The sequence below is a fragment of the Danio rerio genome, chromosome 18 (genome assembly GCF_049306965.1).
Source record: "Danio rerio strain Tuebingen ecotype United States chromosome 18, GRCz12tu, whole genome shotgun sequence".
Taxonomy (NCBI): Eukaryota; Metazoa; Chordata; class Actinopteri; order Cypriniformes; family Danionidae; genus Danio; species Danio rerio.
The window spans coordinates 20,861,945-20,878,521 of NC_133193.1; the positions used below are offsets into that span (position 1 = coordinate 20,861,945).

The 16,577-nt window shown below is 36.8% G+C and overlaps 2 protein-coding genes across 9 annotated transcripts in view; both read right to left on the reverse strand.

The window, feature by feature from the left end:
- Nucleotides 1–9,551, reverse strand: part of lctlb (lactase-like b) — a 17,417-nt gene extending 7,866 nt beyond the window's left edge. For 3 of the 7 annotated variants that reach the window (XR_012393732.1, XM_073929249.1, XM_068214797.2), the window contains exons 1-10: nucleotides 9,423–9,551; nucleotides 8,144–8,258; nucleotides 7,842–8,002; nucleotides 4,675–4,762; nucleotides 4,475–4,584; nucleotides 1,663–1,791; nucleotides 1,477–1,572; nucleotides 1,333–1,387; nucleotides 478–639; nucleotides 124–398 (exon numbers count right to left, since the gene is read on the reverse strand). Coding sequence is in view for 5 of the 7 variants with exons in the window: in XM_073929249.1 (XP_073785350.1) it covers nucleotides 124–398; nucleotides 478–639; nucleotides 1,333–1,387; nucleotides 1,477–1,572; nucleotides 1,663–1,791; nucleotides 4,475–4,584; nucleotides 4,675–4,747 (900 nt within the window). In the remaining 2 variants the exon portion in view is untranslated. Of the gene's footprint in view, nucleotides 1–123; nucleotides 399–477; nucleotides 640–1,332; nucleotides 1,388–1,476; nucleotides 1,573–1,662; nucleotides 1,792–4,474; nucleotides 4,585–4,674; nucleotides 4,763–7,841; nucleotides 8,003–8,143; nucleotides 8,316–9,422 lie in introns of those variants that run through there. The other 4 variants (XR_012393731.1, XM_005159111.5, XM_009293569.4 and 1 more) reach the window with 2 other exon arrangements.
- A 2,638-nt stretch (nucleotides 9,552–12,189) lies between these two features.
- On the reverse strand, nucleotides 12,190–16,040 carry snapc5 (small nuclear RNA activating complex, polypeptide 5). 2 transcript variants are annotated; one of them, XM_005159085.5, is made up of 4 exons: nucleotides 15,546–16,040; nucleotides 15,357–15,472; nucleotides 15,205–15,279; nucleotides 12,190–13,089 (listed from the first exon to the last, which is right to left on the reverse strand). In XM_005159085.5, exons 2-4 carry the CDS (start codon nucleotides 15,444–15,446, stop codon nucleotides 12,907–12,909), a joined length of 348 nt encoding a protein of 115 aa, XP_005159142.1. In that variant the 5' UTR covers nucleotides 15,447–15,472; nucleotides 15,546–16,040; the 3' UTR covers nucleotides 12,190–12,906.
- Between the last annotated feature and the right edge of the window lie 537 nt (nucleotides 16,041–16,577).

Genomic DNA, 16,577 nt, shown 5'->3' on the forward strand with positions numbered 1-16,577 from the left:
TAGCTTATTGTCAAATAGTAATAAATATGAAGTGTCTGCATAAAATTAACTAATAATAAGTACCATTATTTCTTTTTGTTTTACAAATGTGTAATTAGAATGTCTATAAACTTGTTTTTGCACCTTCATAAAGTTGAGTAACCTCCGGAAGCCCCAAGGAACCGAATAGAGCCATTCTGATCCAGGATCAGGCCAACGTGGGTCAACCAGCTCTGCTACATCTCTGTCTGAGAAGTAGGTTGTTCCACGGTTGGAGGGGTAGCTCTTTTGGGTGATGTAGCGTGTTGTGAAGTGCCCCACGCCTAGGAAGTCACTGGTGCCTTTGATGTAACTCTTCTCTTGAGAAGAAAAAGTGGGAAGACGAGATGTTCCCAAACCCTGCAGTGCACTTTTCCTACCTGGGATGGAAAATGATCATTAATATGCTGAATTGTGCCATTATTTATCTCACATATTCAACCGATTTAGCACTAATACCAATGAAATCCTTCATCACTTGAGGATAATCTCCATGGAAGATGGGCGTAGCAAACCAGCCAATGTAAAACTGGACATATCTCTCAGCAGCCTCAATGTCTTTCTGGTTAGTGATGTCCACTGGTTCTCCCCAATCCCCAGACAGTGAAATACCAACCATACCTTGTGGGGACAAAAGAACAGGCAGAACGAAAAGAAATAAAGAGTAATTTTTAACTAGAAAAGTCAAGCTCGTAGACAAACTTTATGATGTCTTGAGAAAGCCCAGCCTGAAAGTTTGAAGCAGTTTTAAAGTTTAAATAATTGAAGTAGTTTTAAAGAAGTTTAAAACATTTGGCATAGATGGAATACTACAGATTAGTATATTGTTAGTATGTCCAATCAATGACAATGGCAGTTTTTTAAGAATGAAAGTCTATGAGAAAGTTGCTAGGGTGCCGTAAGTAGTTGCTAGGATGTGGCTTGTTAGTTGAAAGGTCAACTGTGATTGGCAGATTGGTACTCTGAATTAAATAAGCCCAATCTTAAGTTTGTATGACAGTCTGGCGCAAAGTTATGAGGGCAAAAAGTTTGGTTCAATGTTAAGTCAATGGAACTTTTCCAAATTTTCCGGGCCAATTTTGGGAAAACCTTAAGTCGGATCTGTTAGAAAAGATATAGCCACTTCATTCAGTATAGTTTGGAGGTTTGGGGTTAGTTTGGTGATTGTAGTATGAACGGTCTAGGAGGAGATGCATTCTTAAAATAGTCTTAAGAAGAAGAAGATGGAAGAAGAATAATATGTTGATGTAGTATAACAGTAAATTGGCTTTCTTAAGCCACCATAATAAAGTACAGATATTAGTAAGCTCATACCTTTTTGTTTGCTTCGCCACTGAGAATCGTAAGTGTGCCAAACCTTAGCATGTGCCTGAAATTAACCAGCACACACTGTGTTGTATTTAACTCCATTCTAAAACACCAGGGTACACATTTTAAGTCAGGGGAGTGATGTGTTACCTTAATGATGTGGTGAGCTGCTCTGTAGGCCCCGGTTCCCCTGAGCTTCAGTCCTGGAGCATGTTCTCCAGTTTCATATCCTTCCACTGCCACTGACTGACATACAATGAGCACAATAATGAGCATATCCTTTTCTCATTTCTCAGATGTGCTGTTATTGACTAGAGATGACTGGATTGAGCATACCCATGGGTTGTTAAAGGTTATCCAGTGTTTCACACGGTCCCCATAGCGTTCAAAGCAAAGGTTGGCAAAGTCGTTGAAGTAATTAATCATGCTGATGTTTTGCCATCCACCATATTTCTCCTGCAGAACCTGTCCGAATGTACAGATGATAAATGATAAAACTTTTCCGAAAATGTTGCAGACTAATCCATTATTACTGCAATCAATGGGTAGATGAAAATCACTGAATGTGTTTTCATCCTTTTATTTGTCAGTTCTTGACAGATGCTGTTGAAAGGTATTGTTGGGACTGTCAAATAAATGTAAATCGAATTGATTGGGCTTATTTGATGAACAGACTTTAGGTTTATTGCCGTTGTATTATTGTGAGGGAAAGATGAACAGTCTATTCATTGTCTTAAAGCAATAATTTACCCAAAAATGAGAACTCTGTCATCGAATACTCGTTTTAATGCTGTTACAAACCTCTATGAATTCACGAGTTTAACACAAACAAGTTAAGTTCATTTATAAACTAATTTCGAGAGGATCACATGCTTATGATTGACCACAGCTGGTCCCGAATTAGCTAACATGATTCACTAATCAGACCATTCCTAAAACACTATTAAAAACCAGAGTTTCATACCGCAGTTATCTTCGTCTTGAAGAACCCCCCTCCTTCCATCCCTACTCTTCCCCCTTTACCTAGATAGGGCAGCACAGTGGCCCAGTGGTTAGGACTGTTGCCTCACAGCAAGAATGTCCTTGGTTCAAGTCCTTAACAGGTCAGTCGACATTTCTGTTTGAAGTTTACATGTTCTCCTCGTGCTCGCGTGGGTTTTCCCAGAGTTCCCCGGTTTCCTCCCACCGGACTCTCTCCCGGGACAGCATGTCAAACATGCTTTATAATCAATCATCAGATAAGTGTGAACTCTTCAAAGATCTTTTAAGAACGCTCTTAAAAGTTCAATAAGACCTGACATGTGTTGGATTTAAGCATTCTCATGAGGAAACATAACTGTTTTATATTTTGTCAGTTTACTGGCTAATTTATACGAGTTCAGTCCCCTAAACCCAATCATCATTGGGGGCTAAGCAAATCAAACTCAATTGTATGAGATCGTACGATTGAGATTGTACGAATTCATATGAATTAGCCACTAAATCAAAAAGTTATGAATTGCGTTGGCATTCTTCAAAACATCTTTTATGCTTTGCTTTTATGCTGGTATGAGCGCAAATAAATGAGACAATTTTCATTTTTTTTAGTGGACTGTCACTTCAAAGTGCTTTTACATACACTGTAAAAATTAAATCTGTAATATTTACGGTAAAAATGGCAGCTGTGGTTGCCAGTATATCACCGTTAAGAATACAATACAAACCGTAAAAGCAATTTCTCATTTTTACAGTAAACTACTGTATTTCATTAATTTATAGAGGTAATATGTCTGTATTTTTAAATACTAACATCTACACATTGTTTGCTACACAGATATACACGTTAACACAGCCATATGCATGTGGTAATGAGAAAGGTTCATAATAAACCAATGCTTATCACTAAACAGAAAGCAGAAAAGTGTGTCAGTGTACAGAAGGAGCTCAGTGTCATTTACACAGCTACTCAACACCAATATGGTAACACGCATAAAATTAAAGTCATGAAATAAACAATGTTTATCAACAATAGATGTAACATAAATCTCTAATGTACATAACTGATGGTGAAACAACTAAAAAGATCCATAGTAATGTCAATAAAAACATAAATAAGGATGTGCCATGCAGGGAATTCTAGTATAGTCAATTTACAGTTATTCGCCTTATATTAAGGAAACATACTGTTTACCATGTTACAGATTTTTACTGTAGCATTTTTACAGTTTTTTACCATTGAAATTGCAGCCTTTTTTACAGTGTAACTACTACTCATTTATTACATTATACCTTGGGAAAATACCAGAAACCAACTATTGACAAGTTGTTGATTCAAATACTTTTGGTAAGCAGCAGAAAAGCCATAACCAATGGTTAGGAACTGTAATACACTGTATGGAAAGACTGACTTTTAACCTAAAACTTGATTTGTAAAAATATTGGAAAAAATTAACTGAGTATGTCATTGTAAACAATATGTGATAATGTGCTTCAAATGTATTGTCAGTTGATTAGTTGATTAGTACTACTAATTCATTAGCTATTATAGTGGCTGAGAGATTCATTAAAAAGTGATCAAAATTCAGAACTGATAACTGATAAATTTTTTCCAGGTCAATTTTTCAATTACATTCCCTACATCGTGTGGAGTCACGTGACCTTACTCTGCTATTTTATACATCGAATGCATGGGTGTGGTCTGGCGCAGCCTTTCTGCAGTTGCAAACTTTAATGAGCACATTACATGTGAGGATAGTTTTTGTACAAAGCTTATCAGTGAACTATGAGGCCAATTTTTTTTTATAAATATATAAAATAAGACCTGATTAATCGTAATCGAGGTAAAATATTTAATTAATCGAGATTTAGATTTTAGGCCAAGTCCTAATTGATTTTTAAGCAAAATACAGAATACATTAACTCAGTCATTAGCTATTCTAAATTTAACACTCCTTATAGAGCGATGATAAATTACTGCACATTTGAACAATTTTTATCTATTGCTTTTCAATGTTGCCTCAAATGGCTGATCAGAAAACAAATTTAACAGTAAATGTCTGCCGCATTTCTGTTTAAACGTAAAATTGAGTATTTTGTTTAATTTGTATTTATTACAAAGAGGTTAATTAAATAAGACAATATATTAAAATTTGATTACTGGGATACACACCTGTGGCAGGTCCCAATGGTACAGGGTCACAATGGGAGTGATTTTATTTTCAAGCAGCTCATCAATGAGAACATCATAGTACCTCACTCCTTTCTCATTCACATGGTCAGCTGCAAACACACAAGAGCAGTAACATAATATTAGGGAAAAATACATTAACAGCAGAAGTCCTCAATGAGGCCTGCAGTACAGATACTTACACCTGATTCCAGTTGGCATGATCCTTGGCCAGGAGATGGAGAACCGATAGTGATTCAAATTCATCTCTTTCATCAGTGAAATATCATCCTATGTGAAATAATGCAAAATGTTGTTGCATTGCAAAGCTGGCACATTCCATAGTAAATGGCATGGCAAAAAATAATCTTATAAAAGTTAAACATAATTTCTATGAGACACTGGAAACGGGCTTAACTGATGAACATGGCACAGTATTTGGGAACACTTCAGCAGTTTCAGAGTCATCTGATGATTGAATGAATTCTGTAATGTTTCTGTGAGATGTTCTTTAAGTGGAAACAAACAGAAAACCCTTACTATGGAAGAATAAAGGTCTAGTTTTTAAAAAGATTAGTGCACATCTTGATCAACTAAATGCTGGCTTTTCAAATGTATGTGTATTTTAGGCTAAAGACAACAGTAACACTTTACAATAAGGTTCCAATAGTTGATGTTAGTTAATGTATTGATATGAACTAAGGATGAACAATTCCAATACAACATTTAATAAATGGTTAGTTCACACAAAAGTTAGAATTCTGTTATTAAATATTCACACTTGTGTTGTTCCAAACAACACAAGTCCCTAAAACCTTTGCTTATCTTCGAAACTCAAATGAATATATATTAAGATTTTGTAGATGAAATCCAAGAGCTCTCAATCATTGTCCATACTGCTCTGGTCCCAAAACATTAAAATTCCAGAAAAGGAACCAAAAAAAAAGTCAGTTATACCAGCCTGAGACCCCCAAAATTAAAATGCCAGTGACTCCCGACTCCCAATACGCTTTAAGGTGGTTATAAATATATAAACCTTGTACACAATGCCGCACACCTTTCAGTAGGCTCAAGTCTATTCATCATTCAAATTTGAAGATCGCCACTCGGAGACTATCCTCCATGTTCATTTGTGGCCTGTATTTATTTTAAATGTGTGTGAGTTCTGTAAAGGTGTAAGAAACTTTAACCTGGTGCCATAAAATCAATGTGCTGTGTCTTTAATATTATTAGTTATTGGTAAATATAGTAATTCTGATAGTTTAATAAAATAAATTAGATTTTTGGAAATCACCAAGTGACCCCCGCCCACTGGACAATGAGAGATTGGTGCTCTCGAATTTCATCTAAAATATTTTAGAATTGCTTAGAATTTTTATTCTGAAGATCTTTGAAAGTCTCATGGGGTTGGACATAAAAGTAATTATTAACAGAATTTTCTTTTTTTTTTTTTTGGTAATGTTTGTTCAACATTTACTAATAGGCCTGGGTTATTAAAATCTAAAGGTGTGCTTGTTGATATTAATGAATGCACTGTGAGTTAAGATAATTAACAAGTTTATTATTATCATTAGTTAATGTTAAAAGTATGTTTGTTCCTGTTAACAACCTTAACAATCAATTGCTTAAAGTGTCAGTTAGAAGGCCTCAGAATGGCAATTTAACAATAAAAACAGCAACAACAACAGCAGAAAATGACAAGATGTCCTCACTGCAGCCTGCAGCTTGATCATGTAGGCGATCGTCAACTACGTAGTGGACCTTTAACCGCCCACTAAGGTAACACTTATGTTACTCTGATAGTTGAGTTTAGGATAGGGGGAGGTGTAGGCGATCGTCAACTTGTATCGGCCACTAAAGTAGCGCCCATGCTACTGTCACACTTGGGTTTAGGGGAGGGGGAAGTGTAGGCGACTGTCAACTACATAGCGGACCTTGTACCACCCACTAAGGTAGCGCCCATGCTACTGTGACAGTTGGGTTTAGGGTAGGGGGAGGTTTAGGCGATCGTCAACTATGTAGTGGACCTGGTCAACTACGTCATAAGGCTGCAGGCTGCAGCGAGGACTATCTCACTAAGGTAATGCCAATGGTACTGTGACGGTTGGGTTTAAGGTATGGGGAGATGTAGGTGATTGTCAACTACATAGCGAACCTTGTACCACCCACTAAGGTAGCACCCATGCTACTGTGACAGTTGGTTTTAGGGTAAGGGGAGGTGTAGGCGATCGTCAACTACATAGCCGACCTTGTACTACCCACTAAGGTAGCGCCCATGCTACTGTGAGGGTTAGGTTTAGGGTAGGGGGAGGTGTAGGCGATCGTCAACTATGTAGTGGACCTGGTTAACTACGTTATAAGGCTGCAGGCTGCAGCGAGGACTATCTCACTAAAGTAACGCCAATGCTACTGTGACGGTTGGGTTTAGGGTAGGGGAATTTGTAGGCGATTGTCAACTACATAGCGAACCTTGTACCACCCACTAAGGTAGCACCCATGCTACTGTGACAGTTGGGTTTAGGGTAAGGGGAGGTGTAGACGATCGGCAACTAGATAGCGGATCTTGTACCATCCACTAAGGTAGCGCTATGCTACTGTGACAGTTGGTTTTAGGGTAAGGGGAGATGAAGGCGATCGTCAACTACATAGCGGATCTTGTACCACCCACTAAGGTAGCACTGTGCTACTGTGACAGTTGGTTTTAGGGTAGGGGGAGGTGTAGGTGATCGTCAACTATGTCGTCAAGCTGCAGGCTGCAGCGAGGACTATCTCACTAAGGTAACGCCAATGCTACTGTGACGGTTGGGTTTAAGGTAGGGGAAGGTGTAGGTGATTGTCAACTACATAGCGGACCTTGTACCTCCCACTAAGGTAGTGCCCATGGTACTGTGACAGTTGGGTTTAGGGTAGGGGGAGGTGTAGGCGATCGTCAACTACATAGCGGACCTTGTACCACCCATTAAGGTAGCGCCCATGCTACTGTGACAGTTGGGTTTAGGGTAGGGGGAGGTGTAGGCGATCGTCAACTACGTAGTGGACCTGGTCAACTACGTCATCAAGTTGCAGGCTGCAGCGAGGACTGTCTCACTAAGGTAACACCAATGCTACTGTGACAGTTAGGTTTAGGGTAGGGGAAATTGTAGGCGATTGTAAACCACATAGCGGACCTTGTACCACCCACTAAGGTAGCACCTATGCTACTGTGACAGTTTGGTGCAGGGTAGGGGGAGGTTTAGGCGATCGTCAACTATGTAGTGGACCTGGTCAACTACGTCGTCAAGCAGCGGGCTGCAGCGAGGACTGTCTCAAAAATGAGACCAGACCTTCAGGCATGAGCTTTACAAGCCCAAGCAAGAACAATCATGGTCACCTTGATTTTGTAGTATCCATCACAAGAAGAGTCTCCAGTATCATTCAAGAATGTTTTTCCCTTGTTATGAGTGAACACATCCCAGATGCTCAGTCCTTTCCCATCTTTGTCCCAGGCTCCTTCTGTTTGATAGGCTGAACCGCCGGCGCCCCACGAAAATCCTGACAAATGAAGTGAAAATGGTAGAGAAAACATTCTTTTACTTAAGTCTTGCTTGTCAGTTAACCACTAATATATACTTATGTTCTTGTAGTTTTGTCTATTTCCCAAAGGAAGGTAACTTATCCATGATGGGCTCATACCATTTGGAAAAGTGCCATAATAGAAGGAGTCGTGGTTGTTCGCTGACCAGTCGAAGTCCTCAGCCGCAGACAGACACAACACCAGCACAAGCACATGACACGCTGGTCCGACACGCTGTAGCAGCATCATATTCCAGCTCAGTGACTCTCATCTGCACCACGCTCTCCTGATCTGAGAGGTAGTAGTTACCCTTTCACTAGACATGATTCACTTTAGCATTGTTTTTTGCTTCATCTTAAATTCCTCTTTTTACATTAAATGTTCACACGTATGTACGTAATTATCCACCATTTTCTTAAGCCCCATTGTGCTTTTGCTTTGCGTGAGTTATGGGAGTAACTTCCGTTAAACTGTGAACAACAGATGATATGTTTTAAAACTGGGTACAGTGTCTTTATTCAACTCTTATTGAATATTAAAAGGCTAATTATAATGGATAAATTACTTTAAGCAGATCCCTAATAACTCTCAGACAAGTCTTTTTGCAATATGTTGCATATTACTGTACTGTAGAGAATATAAAGAGAAAATAATTGGAACAAAACACTCAGAGCTTTTAGTCAGATTTGCTTGTACTAATGTTGTTAATCTAGGCTACCAAGCATATATTATTTTTATATTGTAGATTAAATATAGATCTGGGGAGTATGACAAAAATCTCATATCATGATATGTCATCTTATATCGTGATAATACCATATAGTTTCATTTTAGTAAATTCAATCAAATAATACTTTATAAGGACCACTTGTAAAGAAATTTTAAAGTATATACTTAAAAATGGTATCATATGTGATCATATTTGTCACAATATTTATTACAACTTCCGGGCAAATGCAGAAATATAAAATACATATGAATAAGATATAAAACACTTTTCATGAACTGATGATTACGGGTCCAAAATAAAAATAAATCAATAATTAAAATGTAAACATTGTACTTTTAAGACTGCAGCGTAAACATTCTCATACTGTTATTCATGTTTCTGTCTGTATCCCATAATGGAATGTATTATTGCACTAATATAAATTAAATAAAAAAGTATTACTGTAAACTGTTTATTTTGTTACATCACAAAATAAATGATAGAACTTAATATAAAAATACAGGCTTTTTATATTTATCTTAATATTGCAGAGTTTTCACTTTATATGGATTATTTCCAGCGTAACATTATTATTTGATTATTATTATTTATTTTTTATGTAAGTGCAACCCATAATTCCAAATGCAGTAAAGTGTGGAAAAAGGTGGATACTGTTGATTTGAACATACCTCACAGATTTTGCATTGATCCCTGATGGAAATCCTTTTAAAATTGCTGAAAATGATCTGATATCCAAGTTTGAGCTTTCAATGTTGCCATACAAAGTCTGTTAGTCAGCCTGGGTGGCAAAACACTGTGACCCCAATGTAGACCCAAAAGCCTTTCTATTGAGGGTCAATGGACTGTGATTACATTTCGCAAAGGTGGACAAATCTCTTACAAACCAGGGTTTCACTCTGTAAGCAAAGTTAATGTTGGAGAGGCTGATACTCTTGTGTTTACTTTAACAATGACAGTCCATGGCAAAAAAACTGACCACAAATGTTATACAACAGGTGTCTAGGATCTTATTCTGACTCATTAATATTGACAGATTTTTGTAAAGTAATTAAATGTTATATTGAAGCTACACTAGTTGGTAATACTATACAAAAAATCTGTAAAAAGGAAAGTTTCCAATATATGTACACTCACTGGCCACTTTATTAAGTACACCTTACTAGTACTGGGTTTAACCCCATTTTGTCTTCAGAACTGCCTTAACCTTTGTGGCATAGATTCAACAGGGTACTGGAAATATTCCGGAGATTTTGGTCTATATTGACATGATGGCATCATGCAGTTGCTGCAGATTTGTCGGCTGCACATTCATGATGTGAAAAAAAGTGGCATGTTAGCTGCTGGAAGTAGCCATCAGAAGATGGATACACTGTGGTCATAAAGGGATGGACATGGTCAGACAGCAACAATACTCAGGTAGGCTGTGGCGATGACAAAATGCTCAGTTGGTACTAATGGCCCAAAGTGTGCCAAGAAAATATCCCAAACACTATTGTACCACCAGCAGCAGCCTGAACTGTTAATAAAGGGCATGATGGATCCATGCTTTCATGTTGTTGATGCCAAATTCTGACCCTACCATCCGAAGCGCGCAGTAGAAATCGAGACTCATCAGACCAGGCAACATTTTTCCAATGTTCTATTGTCCAATTTTGGTTAGCCTGTGCGAATTGTACCCTCAGTTTTCTGTTCTTAGCTGACAAGAGTGGCACCCGCTGTGGTTTTCTGCTCCTGCAGCCAATCTGCCTCAAGGTGTGTTGTGAGCTCAGAGATGCTCTTCTGCATACCTCGGTTGTAACGAATGGTTATTTGAGTTGTTGCCTTTCTCAGTTCGAACCAGTCTGGCCATTCTTCTCTGACCTCTGGCATCAACAAAGCATTTGTGCCCACAGAACCGCTGCTCACTTTATTTATTTATTATTTTTCGTTTTTTGGACCTTTGTCTGTAAACCCTAGAGATGGTTGTGAGTGAAAATTCTAATAGATCAGCAGTTTCTGAAATACTCAGACCAGCCCATCTGCCACCAACAACCATGCCACGTTCAAAGTCACTTAAATCACCTTTTTTCCCCATTCGGATGCACGGTTTAAACTGCAGCAGATCATCTTAACCATGTCTACATGCCTAAATGCATTGAGTTGCTGCCATGTGATTGGCTGATTAGAAGTTTGCGTTAACGAGTAGTTGGACAAGTGTACCTAATAAAGTGTATGTTATATTAAAAATATAATCACATATTTTTCATCTAAAGAACTTTTTTTTTAGACACATATGCTCACCATCGTTGCATTTATTAGATTCAAATATAATATAGAGCATTATTTATGAGTGTAACGTCATCCTTTATATATATATATATATATATATATATATATATATATATATATATATATATATATATATATATATATATATATATATATATATATATCCCGTTTAGAATTATTAGCCCCCCTGAATTATTTTCTTCCCAGAGATGGGTTGCGGCTGGTTGCGGTTCATTCCGCTGTGGCGACCCCGGATTATTAAAGGGACCAAGCCGACAAGAAAATGAATGAATGAATTATTTTCCCCCAATTTCTGTTTAACAGAGATTTTTTCAACACATTTATAAACATAATAGTTTTAAAAGCTAATTTCTTTTATTTCTGCCATGATTACAGTAAATATTTAAAGGCTTAACTAGGTTAATTAGGCAGGTTAGGGTAATTAGACATGTAACGCTGGTTTGTTCTGTAGACTATTGAAAAAAATAAATAGCTTTAAGGGGCTAATAATTTTGACCTTAAAATAGTTTTTAAAAAATTAAAAACTGCTTTTTTTTATAGCTGAAATAAAGCAAATAAGACTTTCTCCACAAGAAAAAAAAATATTATCAGACATACTCTGTTAAACATCATTTGAAAAATATTTAAAAATATATATATAAAAAAGGCTAATAATTCTGACTTCACTTTTTTTTCTTATTAAAATTTTTGTGTAAACCATAATCTACTTTGAATGTATTTTATCTATAAATTTAATGTAAATAACTGTAAAATACTAAATAAAATATAATTCCAAACATAGAAATAACCTTTAAATATAAACATTTGTAAAACCTTTTTACTCTGATGATCTTTGAAAAAATAAATACAAAAAAGTCCATACTATGTAATGCATTATTAATGCTAAATATAAATACTATCAATACAATTTTTTTATCTGCTAATACATAGGATGTTTGGAGTATATCATGGCACAATGTTTCTCCAGTGCTGCTTTTTTATATATTGTTAAAACACTTGTAACGGCTGTCTGGAAATACCGAATGCTGCTGGTGTTTTACTGCATTGCAGCTTGAGGCTGTGGTTGGGAGGGGGCAGAAGTCTGTTGTCACAGAAACTGTATTCTGAAAATATCACTAATACCGGCCAAAATAGGAAATGCAGCTGTCTGGTCATCATACTAAGGTTTATTAGCATGTACCTGGAGGATAATGTAAAAATCATTCACACATCATACATTTACACCAAGGCAACAACAAAACCACCTGCATCAGGAACTCTGCAAAAGAAACAGTACTGTTTTTTCAAATGCTATTCGGCTGAGCACCTTCAAAACCTGCAGAAAAGATGCTTTTCTCTAAGAAAACGTAGGAACTCTCTGTATATATTACCAATGCAGCACGTGAAGTACAAAAAAAATAATACTGGCTCAGCTAGAACGATCATCATGCTCATGCATACACTATCTATTCTACACACTCTCTCCAAATAGAAAAAATACCTCTGCGAGTTCACCAACATGTACATACAGAACAGCTTCAGAATCAGAATGCATTCAATATGAAAGCAATACAGCACAATATTAAATAAAGCCCACATGATACAGCATCGCTTGGTAAACACTACAAAACAGGTTTGGTGCAATTTCGGTTTTTTAAAAATACGTAAAGTGCAGGCTTGGCTAACAGCACAGTAATAGGAGAAGTTGTATTTGTGCTACACATACTTGTGGAGGATTTTAGAGATGTGTGAACCAACAGTTTGTCTAATCAACACCAATCTAAGACAGTACTAGTCTCTTTCAGCATGCCAAATGTGCAGATTACACAGCTAAATCACAGGAGTACATGAAAACACTCGTTTTTTTTTTCCTCCTCGGCTCAGTCAGTAGTCATCATCGTCTTCCTCCTCGTCTTCTAGCACCATGTTGAGATCTTCATCAGCATCATCGTCATCATCTTCCTCTTCCTCCTCCTCTTCATCTTCTTCCATGTCATAGTCTGTTTGAGCACCTAATACTAGTTTGGTTTGGTTGATCTCGGTCTCGTCATCTAGGTTTACTTCCTCCTGGAATGAACAAGTACAAATGTAATATATGACGGCCATCATATTCAACAAAACAGTTTTGTTTCTAAAAACCTCCCCACATTATGCTCACTATTAATCTTAGAAAAGCAATAGTTAAAGCATCATTACTTCAGTCTTCAGTGTCACATTATGATACTTCAGTAATTATGCAGATTATATTGTGCAGATTTGGTGCTTATCAATATTGGAGACCATTGTTTTCATTAATACTTTATGAACATTGAGAATACATTGATGAATACAAAACTCAAAAGAACAGTATAATTAAAGATTAAAAAATAACAATTTAAGTGTTTTTACCATCAGTTTAAATCAATTTAATGCATCCTTAATTACTAAAAATATTAGTTTCTCTCGTTAAAAAATCTTACTGAACTCTAATTTAGAAATTGCAGTGTGAAATATCTGAAATCATCATTATATATACACTTACGGGCCACTTTATTAGGTATTCCTGTCCAACTGCTTGTTAATGTAAATGTATAAATCAGCCAATCAATGCATTTAGGCATGTAAACATGGTCAAGACGATCTGCAGCAGTTTAAACCGAGCATCAGAATGGGGAAGAAATGTGATTTAAGTGACTGTGAACGTGGCATGGTTGTTGGTGCCAGATGGGCTGATCTGGGTATTGCAGAAACTTCTGATCTACTGGGATTTTCACTCACAACTATCTCTAGGGTTTACAGAGAATGGTCTAAAAAAAAAAAGAGCTAATATACAGTGAGTGGCAGTTCTGTGGGAGCAGATGCCCCGTTGATGCGAGAGGGTGCTCGCTGCAGAGCCATTTGAGGAGAGCTGAGCTCCAGCGAGGGGGAGCATGAGCTCTTGCTCCTTCTCCTGTAAGCTGTTTTAATGTGTATACCAACCCCACCCCTAACCCTACCCCCAGTGACATCACTAGTAGAAGAAGTGCAAAAAAGGTGGAGCTCAAGCTCAAGCTCCCCCTCGCTGGAGCTCAGCTCGCCCAAATGGCTCTGCAGCGAGCACCACTTGGTTGATGCCAGAAGTTAGAGGAGAATGGCCAGACTGGTTCAAGCTGATAGAAATGCAACAGTAACTCAAATGACCACACCGGGTGCCACTCCTGTCAGCTAACAACAGGAAACTGAGGCTATAATTCACCAAAACTAGACAATAGAAGATTGGAAAAATGTTGCAACATCGAATGATAGAGCTCAGAATTTGACATCAACACTATGAAAGCATGAATCCATCCTGCCTTTGTATCAACGGTTCAGGCAAGAGGATATTTTCTTGGCACACTTTGGGCTCATTAGTACCAATTGAGCATCGTGTCAATGCCACAGCCCACCTGAGTATTGTTGCTGACTATGTCCATCCCTTTATGACCACAGTGTACCTTTCTTCTGATGGCTACTTCCAGCAGGATAATGCATCATGTCATAAAGCGCAAATAATCTCAGACCGGTTTCTTGACATGACAAGGAGTTCACTGTACTCTAATTACCTCCACACAGTCACCAGATATCAATCCAATAGAGCACCTTTGGGATGTGGTGAATGGGAGATGCACATTATGGATGTGCAGCCAATAAATCTGCTGCAATTGTGTGATGCTATCATGTCAATATGGACCAAAATCTCAGGAATATTTCCAGTACCTTGTTGCCATGAAGGATTAAAGCAGTTCTGAAGGCTAAAGGGGGGTCCAACCTGGTACTAGTATGATGTTTGCTCATACTTCACTTTTATACTTAGTTATGAAAATGATTCTTCAATATTCTGCTTAGTGTTTCATCAAGGAAAGTACATTGAATTTTGAAAAAAAAATATATATATATATTCTTGAAATTTTATTATAAATAATTTTAAATTGATATGTTATTTATGTAGAAGTAATACATATTATAATTATATTTGTATGTATCCTACTTAAAAGTATATCCTCTGTGTTAGAATATTTTTTAGATTTTGTTTGAATATTTGGCATTGTAAGGATAAAATATATAACCGCTTTCACACTTTTTCCACTAATAATCTTTTATCTATGTACATGTCATGTCAGTGTGTGCATTTGCTTCATTTAATAACTTAAGAGGGTTAAATATATAGTCATAGTTTGGATTTACCTCAGGGGCAGGAGCTTCACTTGGATCTTCTTCAGTCTGAGCATTAATCATTGACTTCAGTGTCCCTTCCTCAAACTGATAACATAAAACAAATAAACAATCAACTTCACAGACATCACAAAGAAGACATATTTAAATATAACTGTTCTCACCTTTAGTCTGTTAAGCTGATCTTGCAGCATGACTTTTATCTTCAGAAGAGTCTCCTCTTCCTTCTTGAGTTCCTGAAGTCGACTCAACATAGTGGACAAGCGTTTCTACAGCATTACTGCAAATCACAAGAAAATCACCACAAACAAACATTCAGTGGTCTATATGAACTACAGACAGCGTTGAAATACATTGTAAGATGAAATCATAGCTGGAAAGTGTGTTCGTTTTTGCTGTTTGCTTCATGAGAGTACATGATGTTCTTCATCTCCTGTGGTTTACAGTCTGCTTTTGCTTTTCTTTTGAAATTACGCCGTCTTTTCATTAGTTTTCGAGCAAAAAGTATTATCCAGACGATTGACAGACAAATAAATTACTTATTTAAACAGTTATTTTATTCATATTTTCCAAGGTGCCCGAGCCTATAATAATTACTGTGTACAGACAGCTCATTTAGCAAGCATGCTAGCGGAAATAAATACAGTTACAAGCGATTTACTTTGCTTATCCTCACTCGTTTCTTTTTTTAGTCTCGTAGACCAAACGACGTGACTTACTTTATTGGTTCGACACGCTCTGCGGAACGTGCATGATTCCGATTAAAGTGTTTATTTGTTTTCTATTTAACTCCACAGTTGTAGCATTCTGAAGAACCAAGTCACGCGCACTCAAGCACGCATGCGCACAAAGTACGTGAAATACCCGCAGCTCCAAACCGCATAACTGCTTCTCAGACGTAAAGTCCTTTACTTACTGATCATATATATATATATATATATATATATATATATATATATATATATATATATATATATATATATATATTTGACGACTCATAATCACATTATATATGTTTTTACATTTAGTTGCATCTCATAAATATTTCACATCATTGTTTTAGACAATTTTTATGAAGGACAAAACCTGCAAAAACAATAAATAAATAAATAGATACGCAAATATATAAATAAATGAGTAAATGAATCCATAAATTTATGCACAAATAAAATAATAAAGAAATAAATAGGCAAATAAATAGATTAATGTATTTAAAAAATCCACAAATGCCTGCATAAATATATAAATAATGAATAGTGCAGGCAGGTAAATAATTAAATAAATTACACGAATGTTTGGAGAATAGGATAATGCTATGTTGACCTGAGGAAAAGTAAATACGCTCAAGAAATGAATAAATGTTTGAAAGGGGGAAAAATAAACTT